Genomic DNA, 15,480 nt, shown 5'->3' with positions numbered 1-15,480 from the left:
TCAGCGCCCCGTTAACCCAATGTATCATTTGTGACGAGTCCTGGTACCTTTAAATCCCTGCCATCACTTGGACCCGTTTGTCTCGATGTACAGATAATTCGATGGCCCCCGTAAACGTTTTTTGCCCCTCGAGTATTGACAGTTTGTAGATGATGTGATAGTGAGTGAGTGAGTTTAGTTTTACGCCGCTGCGTCACGGCGGGGAACACCGAAATGGGCTTCACACATTGTGCCTATGGCGGGAATCGAACCCGGGTCTTTGGTGTGGCGAGCGAACACCTTAACCACTAGGCTACCCATCGCCCCGATGCTGTGATACTGTGAAATCTAGTTAGTTTAATCATAAACTGCTAGGTTGATACCTTACAAGATAGGGGTGGATGTAGTGGGGGTCTATATAAGTGGTTTAAACGTTCGTCAAGCAGAAAACCTGGGGTCGATCCCGACATGGGTAAAATATGAAAAGTCCACTGCAGTACCCCGTCGTGCTAAATTCACCATAAGTTATTGATGAGCAGCGAGGCACACTAATGGTCTACCTGAATGAAATGAGACTGCCATATAGGCAGGGCTGACATCCCTTTGTAGATGATCCTCAGTAATGTCGTCCCAATGAACATATTGCACCTTAAATGTCAGTACCACATAGCTTATTCTAGTTTTCGTGACCTTTAATCTTTAGACGGTGTCTGAACGACTTCAGGTCGTGGCCAAGATGTTTTATTTACCTAAGTGGAGAAAACCTCTGAATGTCACGCTTGGTCAACCACCACCACGACAGGAAGCACATCGCACTGATATAAGACGCTTATAACCTCGGCCGTTAAGCTCCAATTCGCGGAAACGTCCCTAATACTAGTTATTGCTGTATATTACAATCTGTGGTGGTTCTACAAGTTGTCGTTTCACCGCTCATTACGTTGTGGTGTCCTCGTACATGGCTGTCTGTACAGAAAGTTGACGGGTCAGTGGTTGGTGTGTGCTTCGGAACGGACAGTGACAAGATGGACTTGTGAGAAGTTAAGTGTCATTCACGGACATGGAGCGTGAAGGGCGCGTTGAGGGGGACGGACACGGTATGTTACATGTATACTGTGTGAGTGGGTGAGTGAGTGAATGACAGGGAGAAGGGAGGGAGTGATTGGATGTGTGAGGTGAGGTAAAATGGGGTTTAACGTCGTACTTAGAATATTCGGTCATATAACGACGCATTCTCTTCTCACAGAAGTTACTTGTCATATCTTCCTACGAACCTCTGTTCTAATAAGGCCCTTTCATGGTGCGAGTGTTCAGGATTCGCGATTGGTTGCAATCAGATTTAATTGTGCAATCAGCGACTTTGTTTCAAAAGTGATCATTCGCAAGGCCTCGGTAATTTCCGTATGCTTCGGGAAAACTCGAACCTCTTCACCTGTGCGATGCGCAAACGTTTCTTCTAGACAGAACTCAGTCATGTAATGGCGGATCAATCGCGTCTCCATCGCCCTCGTTGGCAACGGACAAGCTAGCCATTAAATGTCTTGTGTGTCACATCAACACAAGTCCCCGGCAAAGGAGGGATATTTGTGGCCCCACATTTGCTTGTATTAGTCAGGTTGGATCTAAGTCGATGTAACACGTGTTCTGATTGGATAGAAAGAAGGGAGATAATTCGTGTTGCGATCTTGGCCGATAGGGGATTTTACGAGAACCGGGAAATATGGCCGTATTAGAACAGAGGTTTGTAGGAAGATATGAAAAGTAACCTCTGTGGGAAGAGAATGATGACGACGTGCATGCGTGTGTATGTGTGGCTGCTTGTACTAGCCTAGACGTAAGCTGGTTTTTTAAGTGTTAGCTCACTGAGATACCCCACTCACACACATTGTACTGACTCCGAGCCGACCAGTCCTTCTTGTACCCATTAATGCCGAGCGCCAGACAAGGATCAACAAGTACCATATGTTAACGTCTTTTGGTATGACGCGGCCGGGGATCAAACCTGTGACCCTCCGCTCTCCGGGCGGACGCTCTAACCCCTACACTACGAAGGCGGCTTGATTGGATGAGTGAGTGAGTGAGAGGGGAGGAAGGGAAGGAGTGAGTGAATGGGGAGGGAGTGTGTTTGTTTCGCCGACACTTTTAGAGTAGTTCCGTCATATCACGACGAAAAATGGACGGAAAATCTAATTCTCTGGACCGCTGTACACCGAGTCTCGTTATTGGTGTAAGCCGTAAGTTAGATGGAGCTATGGAACAATATTTCTTGAACGTACACACTGAAAGGCAAACAAATGAAAACCCTTGTCTTCGAGCTTATTGTTTGTATCAAACTATCCCACCTTATCATTCAAGACCCGACGTTCAAAAGGAAATCGTGGAAATTTGGAGATTAATGGCTGATGATATAATAACTCGTTATATTTGTAAGCATTCTGGAAATAAATCTTATCGGAATTCAAATGATTTCTCAGTCGTCTGATTCATCATGAACCGTATCCATACGCATATTGTGTACATATTTACAGTGAAATTTTTCGGTAAAACTATTTCTAAACTTATAGATTTCTTCTAAGGAAAACGTTATTTCAAATAAGAATTAACCTGTGTATTTTCATCTTTTCAAGGCGACATTGGAGAGGATAATGAAAAATCATCATGGCTGCAACAAGAAAAGGAAGAGTTACCTCCACCTGACGACACTATCGTGTCAAAGTTCGCGTCCTGTCGGTGGGCCATTGCCTATATGAGTGCCATGGCATCCGTCCTGCTAATAACATTACGTCACTGTCTCAGCATGGCAGTGGTGTGCATGGAGGTGGATGTCGGCGATGTTGCAAATTCTACAGTTAACTCAACGACGTCGTTTCCTAACGTTTCAGCCGCATACAACTACAGCTACACCTGGATGTCTCAGAATATTTCGGATGTAAACTTAACGGACCTTTCTACAAGCCAGCCCACCATGTACGTAAGTATTATATTCATTGTCATTGTCCGCGCTCATACAGTCAAATCCCTCTGTTCCGACGATGGTGTCCAAAGTTGTATGGTCATGAAGGACTGATTCTGTCCCTTTGTATATAGGGTGACGTTCCGAATTAGGAATTGCCTTGAGGACAGTACTCCATGTAATGTGTATTCCCTACCCTGTCAGTTCCCTCGTTATACAGTCAGACCGAAATTTCGCCTACGTTCTGTAGTGGATGGCGATAGACAGATATTCTCTATTTCCTCCAAAGAAGATTACAAATGTATATTATACAGTCATATTTATGGTACATGATACAACAGAAATGTGCATGAAATAATTTATACAGGGTAGTGATGTGAAATACAACAATTAATAACATTTTTCCGTTTAGATACAGAATTTGAGACACATATTATAACATTTGCCCACACATCATAGTTTAACTGGTCCTTTACATCTTCCGCTATTCCGCCAAGTAGATATTTCAGAAGTTCATCATCATCACAGGTCCATAATTTTACAAACATATTAATACCAAGTAAGTCACAAATTTGTTCAAATAAGACATTTCTCTCAGCAATATTAATCTTACAAGACATAAAGACATGCTTTAAAATATCTTGCGCCGCAGTAATGGATGGGGTGTGTGCGCGGTGCGCGGAGGGGCGGGGATCGATGGATGGGGTGTGTGCGCGGTGTGCGGAGGGAAGGGGATCCATGGATGGGGTGTGTGCGCGGTGTGCGGAGGGGCGGGGATCGATACCCAAGACGTGTTATACCAAAAGGCGTCAATCTTCCTTGACTGGGCGGTGCATACATGTTAAACTGTAATCTAAGACTGGCAATATAAGAGCTATGGGGATCCCGTTTAGTCATCGTTGCGATATTGGTCACAATTGTTGCTCAGAATATCGATCACAGGTTTCACAGGTTCATATCATATAGCCGTTATATAATGCTAAGTGGGGCTTTCAGCTTCACACAACGTTGGCGTACTTGAACAAGACTAGACACACGCACATACACGCTGCTGCAATAGAGCAATAGCCTTGAATGTGACGACTTATCTCGACACTCGAAGCAAAAGAGATATCCAGGACCTGGAGTAACGCTATAGCATTCGTGGCCAGCTCGTGTTATTCCGGGACACCCCCTTCAAATTGTCACCCCCTTCAAATTTTTTAATTAGAGAGGGGGGCATGTGAGGTGTGTGTGGGGTTGGGGTGGGGAGGGGGGTGACAACCATTATTGGCATGAGTATATATATTCACATTATTTTGATACATCAATGCGATCACATTGCACCACTGCCACATTTGTGTAGATCCTTCAGTTATTGTTGCTATGGCAATAACAGCATATGTTTATTCATTTCACAGAAGATCAACCCTTACTTTTCTCGAAACATGGAGGGTGTATTATTTTCAAGTTATTACTATGGTTACCTAACCACGCCCTTTGTGGGCGGGTTTCTAGCAGCCAGGTTTGGACCGAAGAAGATGATTGGTCTATCCCTGACCACGTGCTCTCTCGTCACACTGCTGCTTCCAATGGCGTTCAGGGTCAACTTCTACCTGGCTGTGACACTTCGGGTGACCCTGGGATTTGCTTCGGTAGGTACAGGATGGAAACAATTGCCCGAGTGTGCGAATGAGTGCGTAAGTTGGGTTTGACCTCTGTTGAAACAGTGACAGAAATTGAGGGCTTGTCAACTAAGTGACACAGTTGTCACCATAGGGTGTGGGTTCGAATCCCGGATGGGACTCAACCCAACAAAAGTACTAGACTATGCACTTTACAAAGAAAGCGTAGTCCCTAATATACCATATGTTATGGCTGTCAGAAGGTTAGCACTTTGGTGAAATCCACCCGTATGGGTATTAGGGCAGCGCAATATAACCGGTTTACCGGTATTTACCGGTTCAGACATGAAAACGATACATATTGCGATACGCAGATCGAAAACCGGTTTTTGACATGCATTCGGAAAACTTCATAACACTCGGAAATCTACGGATATTTCCGTTTTTTAAATTGTTCCTTTCCTTGTTTCATTTGTGCCAAACATTATTTATATTTTTATTTTGTCATGATTAAAAGTTTTCATTAAATCCAAATCAAGCATAGTGATTTTGTTGTGTTTTTGCTTTATAAATCAAGCATTAACTCGATTATAAGTATTTTTTTTGTTAAAAACACTTCTTACAATATATTGCAATACATATCGCAATATATGCTTTCGCATCGCAGTATATCGCAATATGAAAATTCTCTGCAATACCCACCCCTAATGGATATGGTGCTAATAAACCAAGATTCGAACATTTAATCATTTCAAATTTGAATCATAACTGATCTTTTTCAAAACGAAAATACATACAAACATGCTCATTATGAATTAACCAGTCCCTGAACTGTATATGTGAGTGAGTTGTCTGAGGCCATGTTTTTTCACTTTTGAAGGGAGTTGTTCTGCCGTCACAACAAGTATTATGGTCTCACTGGGCTCCCATAAAGGAGAAGGCCCAGCTGGCTGCCTTTACCAATTCAGGTAAGTAATACACCTGTCATCGTATTGCTATCCTCATCTCAGGCGACCGACCTGACTGATGCGTGTGTGTATCCGTGCCACCAGGTAGTGATGGGAAGCCCCCTCGTGGACGCACGTGTCTTATGACATGACACGCAGTATTGCAGTATTAACTACAGAACAGGTGACATTCACCATGTTAAGTTTCATCCATGTATTTCAACACAGCATAATGTTTCATACTACTACTACTACTACTACTTCTACTTCTACTACTACTACTACTACTATTACTACTACTACTACTACTAATAGTACTACTACTTCTACTTCTACTGCTACTACTACTTCTACTACTACTGCTAATAGTACTATCACTTCTACTGAAGCTACTACTACTACTGCTACGACTCCCACAACTGATGTGTTTATCTCCCCAGGTGTAAACATAGGCAGCATCATAGCTGACGGTGGTGTCCGCCCTACTCTGTGTTTATCTCCCCAGGTGTAAACATAGTCCCGCTGGATGAGGGATGGCCCTTTATTTTCTATGCATACGGTAAGGGGCTGACATTTTGTCATCGAACATACAGTTGTTAGTTCATGTGGACAAAAACAGCCCGGTTAAGAGATGTCTTATCATGTAAAGTGGACTTTATAAAATATTGCAGGATAAGTGGTTCTGCACATCGTTAAATCGTTCGATCGTCACGCCGAAGACCCGGGTTCGATTACCCACATGGGTACAATGTTTGAAACCCATTTCTGGTGCCCCTGCCGTCATATTGCTAGAATATTGCTAAAGGCGACATAAAACTAAATTCACTCACTAGTCACCTGAAAACATGGCTGGAATAATGCCGATGTGACGTAAAGCCCAACTCAATTCAAAATTACGCACTGAAGGCAAATAATACACTGCGTTTCAATGAATATTGAATACAAAATTCAGTTGTAGCAAGATTCGAGTAGCTATGAAATTATCTGACACCTGGATAACTGCTGACACAGATTTCACTGGACAGAGTGTTGGTGCAAATGATGACACCAGGTGTTCGCTTACAACATGTCCGATTGTCTTGTTTACCATTTTTAAGATGTATAAACGAATGTTTACAATGCCAGGAGGGTGTGGCTTTGTGTGGCTGGTGCTGTGGCTGCTGATCGTGTTCGACTCCCCGGAGTCCCATCCCCGGATGACTGACAGGGAGAAGCGCATCATCTACTACAGGAAGACTACCAGAACGACATCAGTCAAGGTAATACGTCCTCGCTGTAGCCGCGACATGGTCAATTCACGTGTGTCAAGATCAGGGCTTGTGGTGAGAAGTTCTGCAATGAGTGAGTCATTTAGCGCCGCTTTCGACGGTACGCCAGTTGCGACGTGTGACTGTACTTTTCAAAGGGATTTCAACCCACGACCATAGCACGTGTAAAGGACACAGCTCTGCACAGCTGAGGAGAAGATGGCGACAGACACCTAGCTTCGTTGACCTACACTGTTCCCCGATCTATGAAGTAGAATCCATGTTGAGTCGACGTCTCAACGGGTCAGCAGCAGCTTGCCCAACTTTCTTCAGGATCTAATCGATCATTAGCCAAGCTTGCTTTGAACCTTGGGGGAAACAGTGCATTATTTCTGTAATATAAAAAACGACATTTTCTATTCTTGTTATAGGATATTTTCGGCATAAGAACACACATGAATACATATCCTTTTTAGTATATAGATAATCTCACCCAAGTGTCTACTGATATCAATTATTAACGCGAGTTGATAAAGTTACAGTTTTTTACTTTTATCAACGAGTGTTGATATATTTGATATCAGAAGACACGAGGTTGTGATTCTATTTATCATAAAAAATCTCTCTTCATTAGTTTTCAATGAAAAATCTGCATCTCTGAACACGGTACTGCCATTAGACTTGCAGTGCAGTGATGTCATAGCATTGTGGCGTCATCAAGTTCATGACGTCATAACATAGTCAGGGCATTGTACAGAAACTACCGTCAAAACGATATGTCCTAGGAGATATCGTATGATCCTACACAAGCAATATCTTCTGTGGAACACAGTTTTGGATGGTAAATAACGATATAAACATATAATCTTGGTTTAAGACGTATCCTTACACATTCACGTTTTATTAATCCGAGTATCAATACAATGGCTAAACATGTTTTTTAAAGTTGAAGTACCGAGATACCAAGTTGCAATGTTTACGGATATCACCCTCAGATACATTATACTGACTCCAAGCTGACCAGTGCTTGTCTTATCCCTTTAAAGTAGTGAGTGCGTTTAGTTTTACGCCGCACTCAACAATATTCCAGCTATATGGCGGCGGTCTATAAATAATCGAGTCTGGACCAGACAATCCAGTGAGGTGCGCAATTGAACCGATGACATGTGTCAATCAAGTCAGCGAGCCTGACCACCCTATCCCGTAAGTCCCCTCTTACGACAAGCATAGTCGCCTTTTGTGGCAAGCATTGGTGGCTGAGGACCTATTCTACCCCGGATCTTCACGGGTCCCCTTTAATGTAACGGAATCGAAGCACCGACCTCTCGTCCCTCAGGTTAGACGCCCTGTCCACTACGCCACAGACGCGTTAAGACGCGTTACGTTTGCGTAGAAAACTTCTTTCTCTTCCGAGTACGGTGAAGCATGCGAGAGTGGTTCAACAGTTGCATCTATGACTTCATCCATTCCAGCCACCATGGAACAAGATAGTGAGATCGCCGCCGTTCTGGGCGCTGGTGACCCTTCACTTCTCTGAAGCATGGGTGTTGACGTCGATGACGACATTCATACCGCTGTACATGGATGACGTCCTCAAGTTCAGCATCAAGGAGGTGAGTGAGTGAGTTTAGTTTTACGCCACACTCAGCAATATTCCAGCTATATCGCGGCGATCTGTAAATAATCGAGTCTGGACCAGACAATCCAGTGATCAACATGAGCATCGACCTGCGCAATTGGGAACCGATGACATATGTCAACCAAGCCAGCGAGCCTGACCACCCGATCCCGTTAGTCGCCTCTTACGACAAGCATGGGTTACTGGAGGTTCATTCTAACCTGGACCTTCACGGGTTCAAGGAGGTGAGGTAATGGTGGCTAGATAAGGTGCTTCATATATCAGTACTTTGTTTTACAGAGATCAATAGTTTGAGTTCGTTTACAGATTTTTCAACATCATGTCAATGAATAGCCGATGTTAATGGGGACGTGGCGGTAGCCCAGTGGTTAAAGCGTTAACCCGTCACGACTACGACACGGTTTCGCATCTCGACACGAACACATTGTGTAAAGGCTATTTCTCATGCCCCTTCCTACATCCCCAATTCCTGCCTTCCACACCCCACCCCGCCTCAACATTTCCTTCAAAGACTGACCTCCCCCTCCACCCCTCCTCTTTTCTTAAGAAGCTGTATCCGCCCTTGTCCTTGACACTACTGGAATATCGTTCGGCGTAACATCCGACATAATTGTTCCTGTATTTGTGGCCCTCACTACAGCAGTTGCCGACATTACAGTAGTTGCCGACATTACAGCAGTTGCCGACATTACAGTAGTTGCCGACATTACAGCAGTTGCTGACATTACAGTAGTTGCCGACATTACAGTAGTTGCCGACATTACAGTAGTTGCCGACATTACAGCAGTTGCCGACATTACAGTAGTTGCCGACATTACAGTAGTTGCCGACATTACAGTAGTTGCCGACATTACAGCAGTTGCCGACATTACAGTAGTTGACATTACAGTAGTTGCCGACATTACAGCAGTTGCCGACATTACAGTAGTTGCCGACATTACAGTAGTTGCGACATTACAGTAGTTGCCGACATTACAGTAGTTGCCGACATTACAGTAGTTGACATTACAGCAGTTGCCGACATTACAGTAGTTGCCGACATTACAGCAGTTGCCGACATTACAGTAGTTGCCGACATTACAGTAGTTGCCGACATTACAGCAGTTGCCGACATTACAGTAGTTGCCGACATTACAGCAGTTGCCGACATTACAGCAGTTGACATTACAGTAGTTGCATTACGGTAGTTGCCGACATTACAGCAGTTGCCGTCATAACATTGTCAGGGCATTGTACAGAAACTACCGTCAAAACGATATGTCCTAGGAGATATCGTATGATCCTACACAAGCAATATCTTCTGTGGAACACAGTTTTGGATGGTAAATAACGATATAAACATATAATCTTGGTTTAAGACGTATCCTTACACATTCACGTTTTATTAATCCGAGTATCAATACAATGGCTAAACATGTTTTTTTAAAGTTGAAGTACCGAGATACCAAGTTGCAATGTTTACGGATATCACCCTCAGATACATTATACTGACTCCAAGCTGACCAGTGCTTGTCTTATCCCTTTAAAGTAGTGAGTGCGTTTAGTTTTACGCCGCACTCAACAATATTCCAGCTATATGGCGGCGGTCTATAAATAATCGAGTCTGGACCAGACAATCCAGTGAGAATTGGGAACCGATGACATGTGTCAACCAAGTCAGCGAGCCTGACCACCCTATCCCGTAAGTCCCCTCTTACGACAAGCATAGTCGCCTTTTGTGGCAAGCATTGGTGGCTAAGGACCTATTCTACACCCGGATCTTCACGGGTCCCCCTTTAATGTAACGGAATCGAACTACCGACCTCCCGTCTCTCAGGTTAGACGCCCTATCCACTACGCCACAGTCGCGTTACGTTTGCGTAGAAAATTTCTTTCTCTTCCTTGTACGGCGAAGCATGCGAGAGTGGTTCAACAGTTGCATCTATGACTTCATCCATTCCAGCCACCATGGAACAAGATAGTGAGATCGCCGCCGTTCTGGGCGCTGGTGACCCTTCACTTCTCTGAAGCATGGGTGTTGACGTCGATGACGACATTCATACCGCTGTACATGGATGACGTCCTCAAGTTCAGCATCAAGGAGGTGAGTGAGTGAGTTTAGTTTTACGCCACACTCAGCAATATTCCAGCTATATCGCGGCGATCTGTAAATAATCGAGTCTGGACCAGACAATCCAGTGATCAACATGAGCATCGACCTGCGCAATTGGGAACCGATGACATATGTCAACCAAGCCAGCGAGCCTGACCACCCGATCCCGTTAGTCGCCTCTTACGACAAGCATGGGTTACTGGAGGTTCATTCTAACCTGGACCTTCACGGGTTCAAGGAGGTGAGGTAATGGTGGCTAGATAAGGTGCTTCATAAGGTGCTTCATATATCAGTACTTTGTTTTACAGAGATCAATAGTTTGAGTTCGTTTACAGATTTTTCAACATCATGTCAATGAATAGCCGATGTTAATGGGGACGTGGCGGTAGCCCAGTGGTTAAAGCGTTAACCCGTCACGACTACGACACGGTTTCGCATCTCGACACGAACACATTGTGTAAAGGCTATTTCTCATGCCCCCTCCTACATCCCCAATTCCTGCCTTCCACACCCCACCCCGCCTCAACATTTCCTTCAAAGACTGACTCCCCTCCCCTCCACTCTTTTTAAGAAGCTGTATCCGCCCTTGTCATTGACACTACTGGAATTGCTAAGTTCGGCGTAACATCCGACATACTTGTTCCTGTATTTGTGGCCGTCATTACAGCAGTTGCCGACATTACAGTAGTGATATCTTTTTAAAACGTTTTCATATTGAACAGAACGGCAGTTTGTCGTCTCTCCCGTTCATCGGCCGGTCTATCGGAGCAATACTCTCTGCCTACATAGCGGACACCCTGCTGACCAAGGGTTACATGTCCACAACAGTGACCCGGAAGTTGTTCCAGACTATAGGTGAGTTCATGTGAAGCCGGACATGGAGGAACACAACGACTGGTGATATCCCAAACATGTGCTGTCAGCAAGTGACTGTCCCCTGTAATCAGGTTCGTCAGTAAAAGTTTTACAAGCCTATATTTCCAACGCCGTGAACAATCATTGAAATATAAGTCAATGAATACCTTGGAAAGTAGGACAGAGACAGAGAATTATAGTGAGGGGTCGAGGAATGAGCAGCAGCCATTGAAGCCATGTTGTGTTACTGATTGCATGGACGCTTCTATGGATTAATGTTACGCTGACCATATCAGTCAGTACCTGAATCATCACCCCACTCCCAGGATAGCTCGCCTGTATGAGATCCATCATAATGTACTGTTCAACAATGCTGTCCACACTATTATGACGTCATAGTTACCGTGACATCTCAATCAAATGACATCACTGATGTCCCCGATGCTGAAGTTAGTCAGTTCTCCTTTTCACATTCAGGCCACTGGTTATTACTATTTGCGGTTTTATATCGACCCGTGTACATATATTTGATATGCGATGATAATCTGTATGTCTCAGTACATGCCCCTAGTGGGCAGCGGATAACGCGTCACTAACAACACGAGTTGACTGTTCGGGTGCTTTCTTCACCAGGTTCCGTGGTTCCCGCCGCCATGTTGACCGGAGTTGGATTCCTGAATTCTGATCAGAGAATGTTGGCAGTTGCGCTTTTGACCCTGACGATGACGTCACACTCAACCACAATGGCTTCTTTCAGAGTCAATTACTTTGACATAGCTCCAAGGTAACACTGGAATAATCAGTTATGTTGATTGGGGTCAGCTCATGGTGCCACGTTGTCTTGTCTAGGTCGCACAGGTCACAACCCCTTCACAGGCAAGGCAACGTCGGCCCTGGAGAGAATCATCGTTGGAGACGTTGTTAGGTAGCTTCACTGTTTTGAAGTGTTTTCCAGGGCTTCGTACCCAATACTACGACACTTGGTTTCTCCTTATAGTCCGTTTGGCTCAAAATCGGACCGATGAATTGCAATCTAACTCGAAAACTAATAAATATATAACACTCAATGACACGCTGAAACGTCAGACCAACTCTGTGATTCGTTTGCAGAATTTATGTCCTAAAATTAAAATAGTTGTTTAACAAGCTATCATTAATATTTTGACAAGGTTCACTATTTGTTACGAGGGAGGAGTGCAGAGAAAGGGACAGCCAGGTGTTAGAGAAGCACGTGCACAAGTGCCGACAAAGTTATTGATTCATTAATCTGTGCTGTGCTGTCTCCATCCTTTCTTGCGCACATGGCTGTCCCTTTCTCTGCACTCCTCCCTCGTAACAAATAGTGAACTGTGTCAATATTTTCATGATAGTTTGTTAAACAACTTTTTTATTTTTAGGACATAAATTCTGCAAAAACCTCACAGAGTTGGTCTGACGTTTTGATTATGATCAGTGTTTCATTGAGTATTTTATGTTTATTAGCTTTCGAGTTACATTGCAATTCATCGGTCCGCTTTTGAGCCAAACGGACAAAAGTAAAGTGATTTGTTCGAAACATGCTACTGTTTACTCAGCGATGAGTGGGTACCTGTTAGGTAGAGATGCGGTGACATTTAACGCTAACATAACATAATATAACATCAGATTGTTTTAGTGTTGTACCTTTACCGTTTAAGTGGAGATTTGTTCTTTCAGGTACTCTGGCCAGATTATGGGCGTGACGCTGAGTGTTGCTATAATCGGGACCATCATAAACCCCCTGATAACTTCGTCCATGACGCTGGATGTACGTACATGTACTTGAAATATTCCATATTGGTGAGAGTATCCATAACGCTCAATACATTTATAAACAGTTGATACGACGCATGTGATCATTCTTCTACAGAACAACCTGGAATCTGGTGGTCCTCTCGTGTGTGTGTGTGTGTGTGTGTGTGTGTGTGTGTGTGTGTGTGTGTGTGTGTGTGTGTGTGTGTGTGTGTGTGCGTGCGTCCGCGTGTGTCTGTGTTTATATTTTGGCAGCTGCATACTATACTAAACACACATTTCGAAGAAACAAATGTGGCCAGGTTGGTCATTTGAATGTTCGCCAAGGTAAACAAAACTTTGGTTGCAGTGAGAAATGTTGTTCTTCATCTATTTCCAGAAAAGTCAGGAGCAGTGGCAAAAAGTGTTCTTTATAACGGTTGGAATCGTCCTAGTAGCTGACGTCATATTCCTTGTGTTCGGGAAGCGGTCAGGAACAGGACTGGGCTAAGGAGAAGGCGACAGACCACGACATGACCATAGAAGACACTAAGCATTAAGCCGGTCGTAAAATATGCGGTTTGGAATGTTCTGTTAAAGGCTTCAAAAATAAAGTTTGAGGAAGAACCCTTGTATAATACTGACTGACTGACTGAGTTTGGTTTTACGCCGCTTTTAGCAATATTCCAGCAATATCACGGCGGGGGACACCAGAAATGGGCTTCACTCATCGAACCAGGGTCTTCGGCGTGACGAGCCAACGCTTCAACCATTAGACTACCCCACCGCCCCCCTTGTATAATATGTATCGGTTGAGATCTGGACGTGAAGGTCATATATTTGGTTATTTGATGCCACAAGCAAGTTACTGAGCAGGCTAACAAAATATTGAGTTTTATCGCATGCGGTATGTAGGTAAGTTAGGTTTTTAGTCACGTTTATCAATGGTCCGTGCAATATCACTGTGGGGTACACCAGAAACGGGTTTCACGGATAGCACTTATGTTGGGAATCGAACCCGGACTGTTTGTGTGGCGGAAGCTCGAAGCACAGCGTTACCTCATCAACATGAACATGCTACTATGGCAGCATCAAACACATCGTATGCCTTTATTAGTCTACAATCAATATTCGAACTAGATCACAGCGGTTTTGAACAAATCTGGACCCAGCAAACCAGTGGTTGATATCATCAGCAAAAATGCTAGTCGTAAGGGGCGACGACACAATAGGGACCTATTCTTGACGACACCCACAATACCGCAAATTAACTGACAACAGTTAACTGTGTGATAAGTGGTTGGTATTGCCATATTGACACTTTATCTATGGACGGACATAGCGGGTTGTCTTGGCGCGAATGTCTTTGCAAATCTAAATTCATGATTCTGCTATGAAAAGTTCTTTTTACACACCTTTACTGACTGAAACCTGTGAGGCCTGTGTTGTAATGGTGAAGACCTTAGTGTTTACCCATTTCCATGTGCCTTTCCTTTTTGTTAGTCCACTCAGTTTTAATGAGAATATGTATTGTAATCCGGGATGGAGGCCCTAAGGCGGTTGGTCAAGCACTGCGACACTTTCCGGCAACTCCTGCAGCTGCGCTGGCACCGACCGTATTGGTTCGCCTTTCCGTCGGACCCTGCCAGTAACGCCGAGAAGGGGATTCTGGCGACTGGGCATCCCAGCTTCTCCATACTACCCGCCCAGGCCTGCACCTGGAGGCCACTCCAGCTTCGCTGCACCAGCGTAGACACAACACGGGGAGCATCAGTCTACCAGATATAAGCCCAGGCTCGTTTGGCGTAGAGCCGGGCGCTAGGGGCTTCTCCCAACGGTGGGAGGAATCCTCGGACTCCATTGGGCAGTTACCGCCCGCCTCAACCCGGACAGCCCCCGGGCAGTTAGGTACTACCCCGCCACAACCAGCTTGCTTCACTGGGTGTGTGGAGCTCAGGCCAAAATCGACAGGCAGGTTGTATAACCAAACACCAGGCAACAATCAAAAGATCAAGAAACCACCAGCCCTGCGGCTGGCAACCTGGAACGTCAGAACAATGTGTCCTGGCCTCTCTGACGACCTCCAGCAAGTGGACGATACCAGGAAAACTGCCATCATCGACCGCGAGCTATCCAAGCTCAACATTGACATCGCCGCCCTCCAAGAGACATCCCTCTCTTCCAGTGGCAGTCTCAAGGAGAAGGACTACACGATCTTCTGGCAGGACTAGAGCCAGACGAGCGCCGACTTCACGGGGTCGGCTTCGCAGTCCGTAACCTGCTCGCTGCCATCAGTAGAGCCTCCTTCTCCAGGGACCGCGCGCATCCTCTCACTCCGCCTCACGACCTCCTCGGGGCCCACAAACATCTTAAGCATCTACGCCCCTACTCGCTGCTCCAAAGCTGAGGCCAAAG

The 15,480-nt window shown here is 44.9% G+C and overlaps 1 protein-coding gene across 2 annotated transcripts; it reads left to right on the top strand.

Annotated features, from left to right (window-relative positions):
* The first annotated feature begins 881 nt into the window (after positions 1-881).
* On the top strand, positions 882-13,692 carry LOC124287615 (sialin-like). Of its 2 annotated transcripts, XM_046724116.1 has the most exons (7): positions 5,941-6,042; positions 6,609-6,742; positions 8,203-8,343; positions 11,184-11,316; positions 11,950-12,100; positions 13,012-13,102; positions 13,466-13,692. In XM_046724116.1, exons 2-7 carry the CDS (start codon positions 6,680-6,682, stop codon positions 13,574-13,576), a joined length of 690 nt encoding a protein of 229 aa, XP_046580072.1. In that variant the 5' UTR covers positions 5,941-6,042; positions 6,609-6,679; the 3' UTR covers positions 13,577-13,692. The 2 variants fall into 2 exon arrangements, with proteins under 2 accessions (XP_046580071.1, XP_046580072.1); XM_046724115.1 differs by lacking the exons at positions 8,203-8,343; positions 11,184-11,316; positions 11,950-12,100; positions 13,012-13,102; positions 13,466-13,692 and adding exons at positions 882-1,076; positions 2,607-2,950; positions 4,333-4,566; positions 5,417-5,504 and having other exon boundaries at positions 5,924-6,042; positions 6,609-6,693.
* The last annotated feature ends 1,788 nt before the right edge of the window (positions 13,693-15,480 follow it).

This window comes from Haliotis rubra, unplaced genomic scaffold, assembly GCF_003918875.1.
Source record: "Haliotis rubra isolate DU_JTF1 unplaced genomic scaffold, ASM391887v1 Scf402, whole genome shotgun sequence".
Classification (NCBI taxonomy): Eukaryota; Metazoa; Mollusca; class Gastropoda; order Lepetellida; family Haliotidae; genus Haliotis; species Haliotis rubra.
Note: the sequence above shows the minus strand (reverse complement) of the source record. Positions and strands in the feature narration are given on the sequence as shown.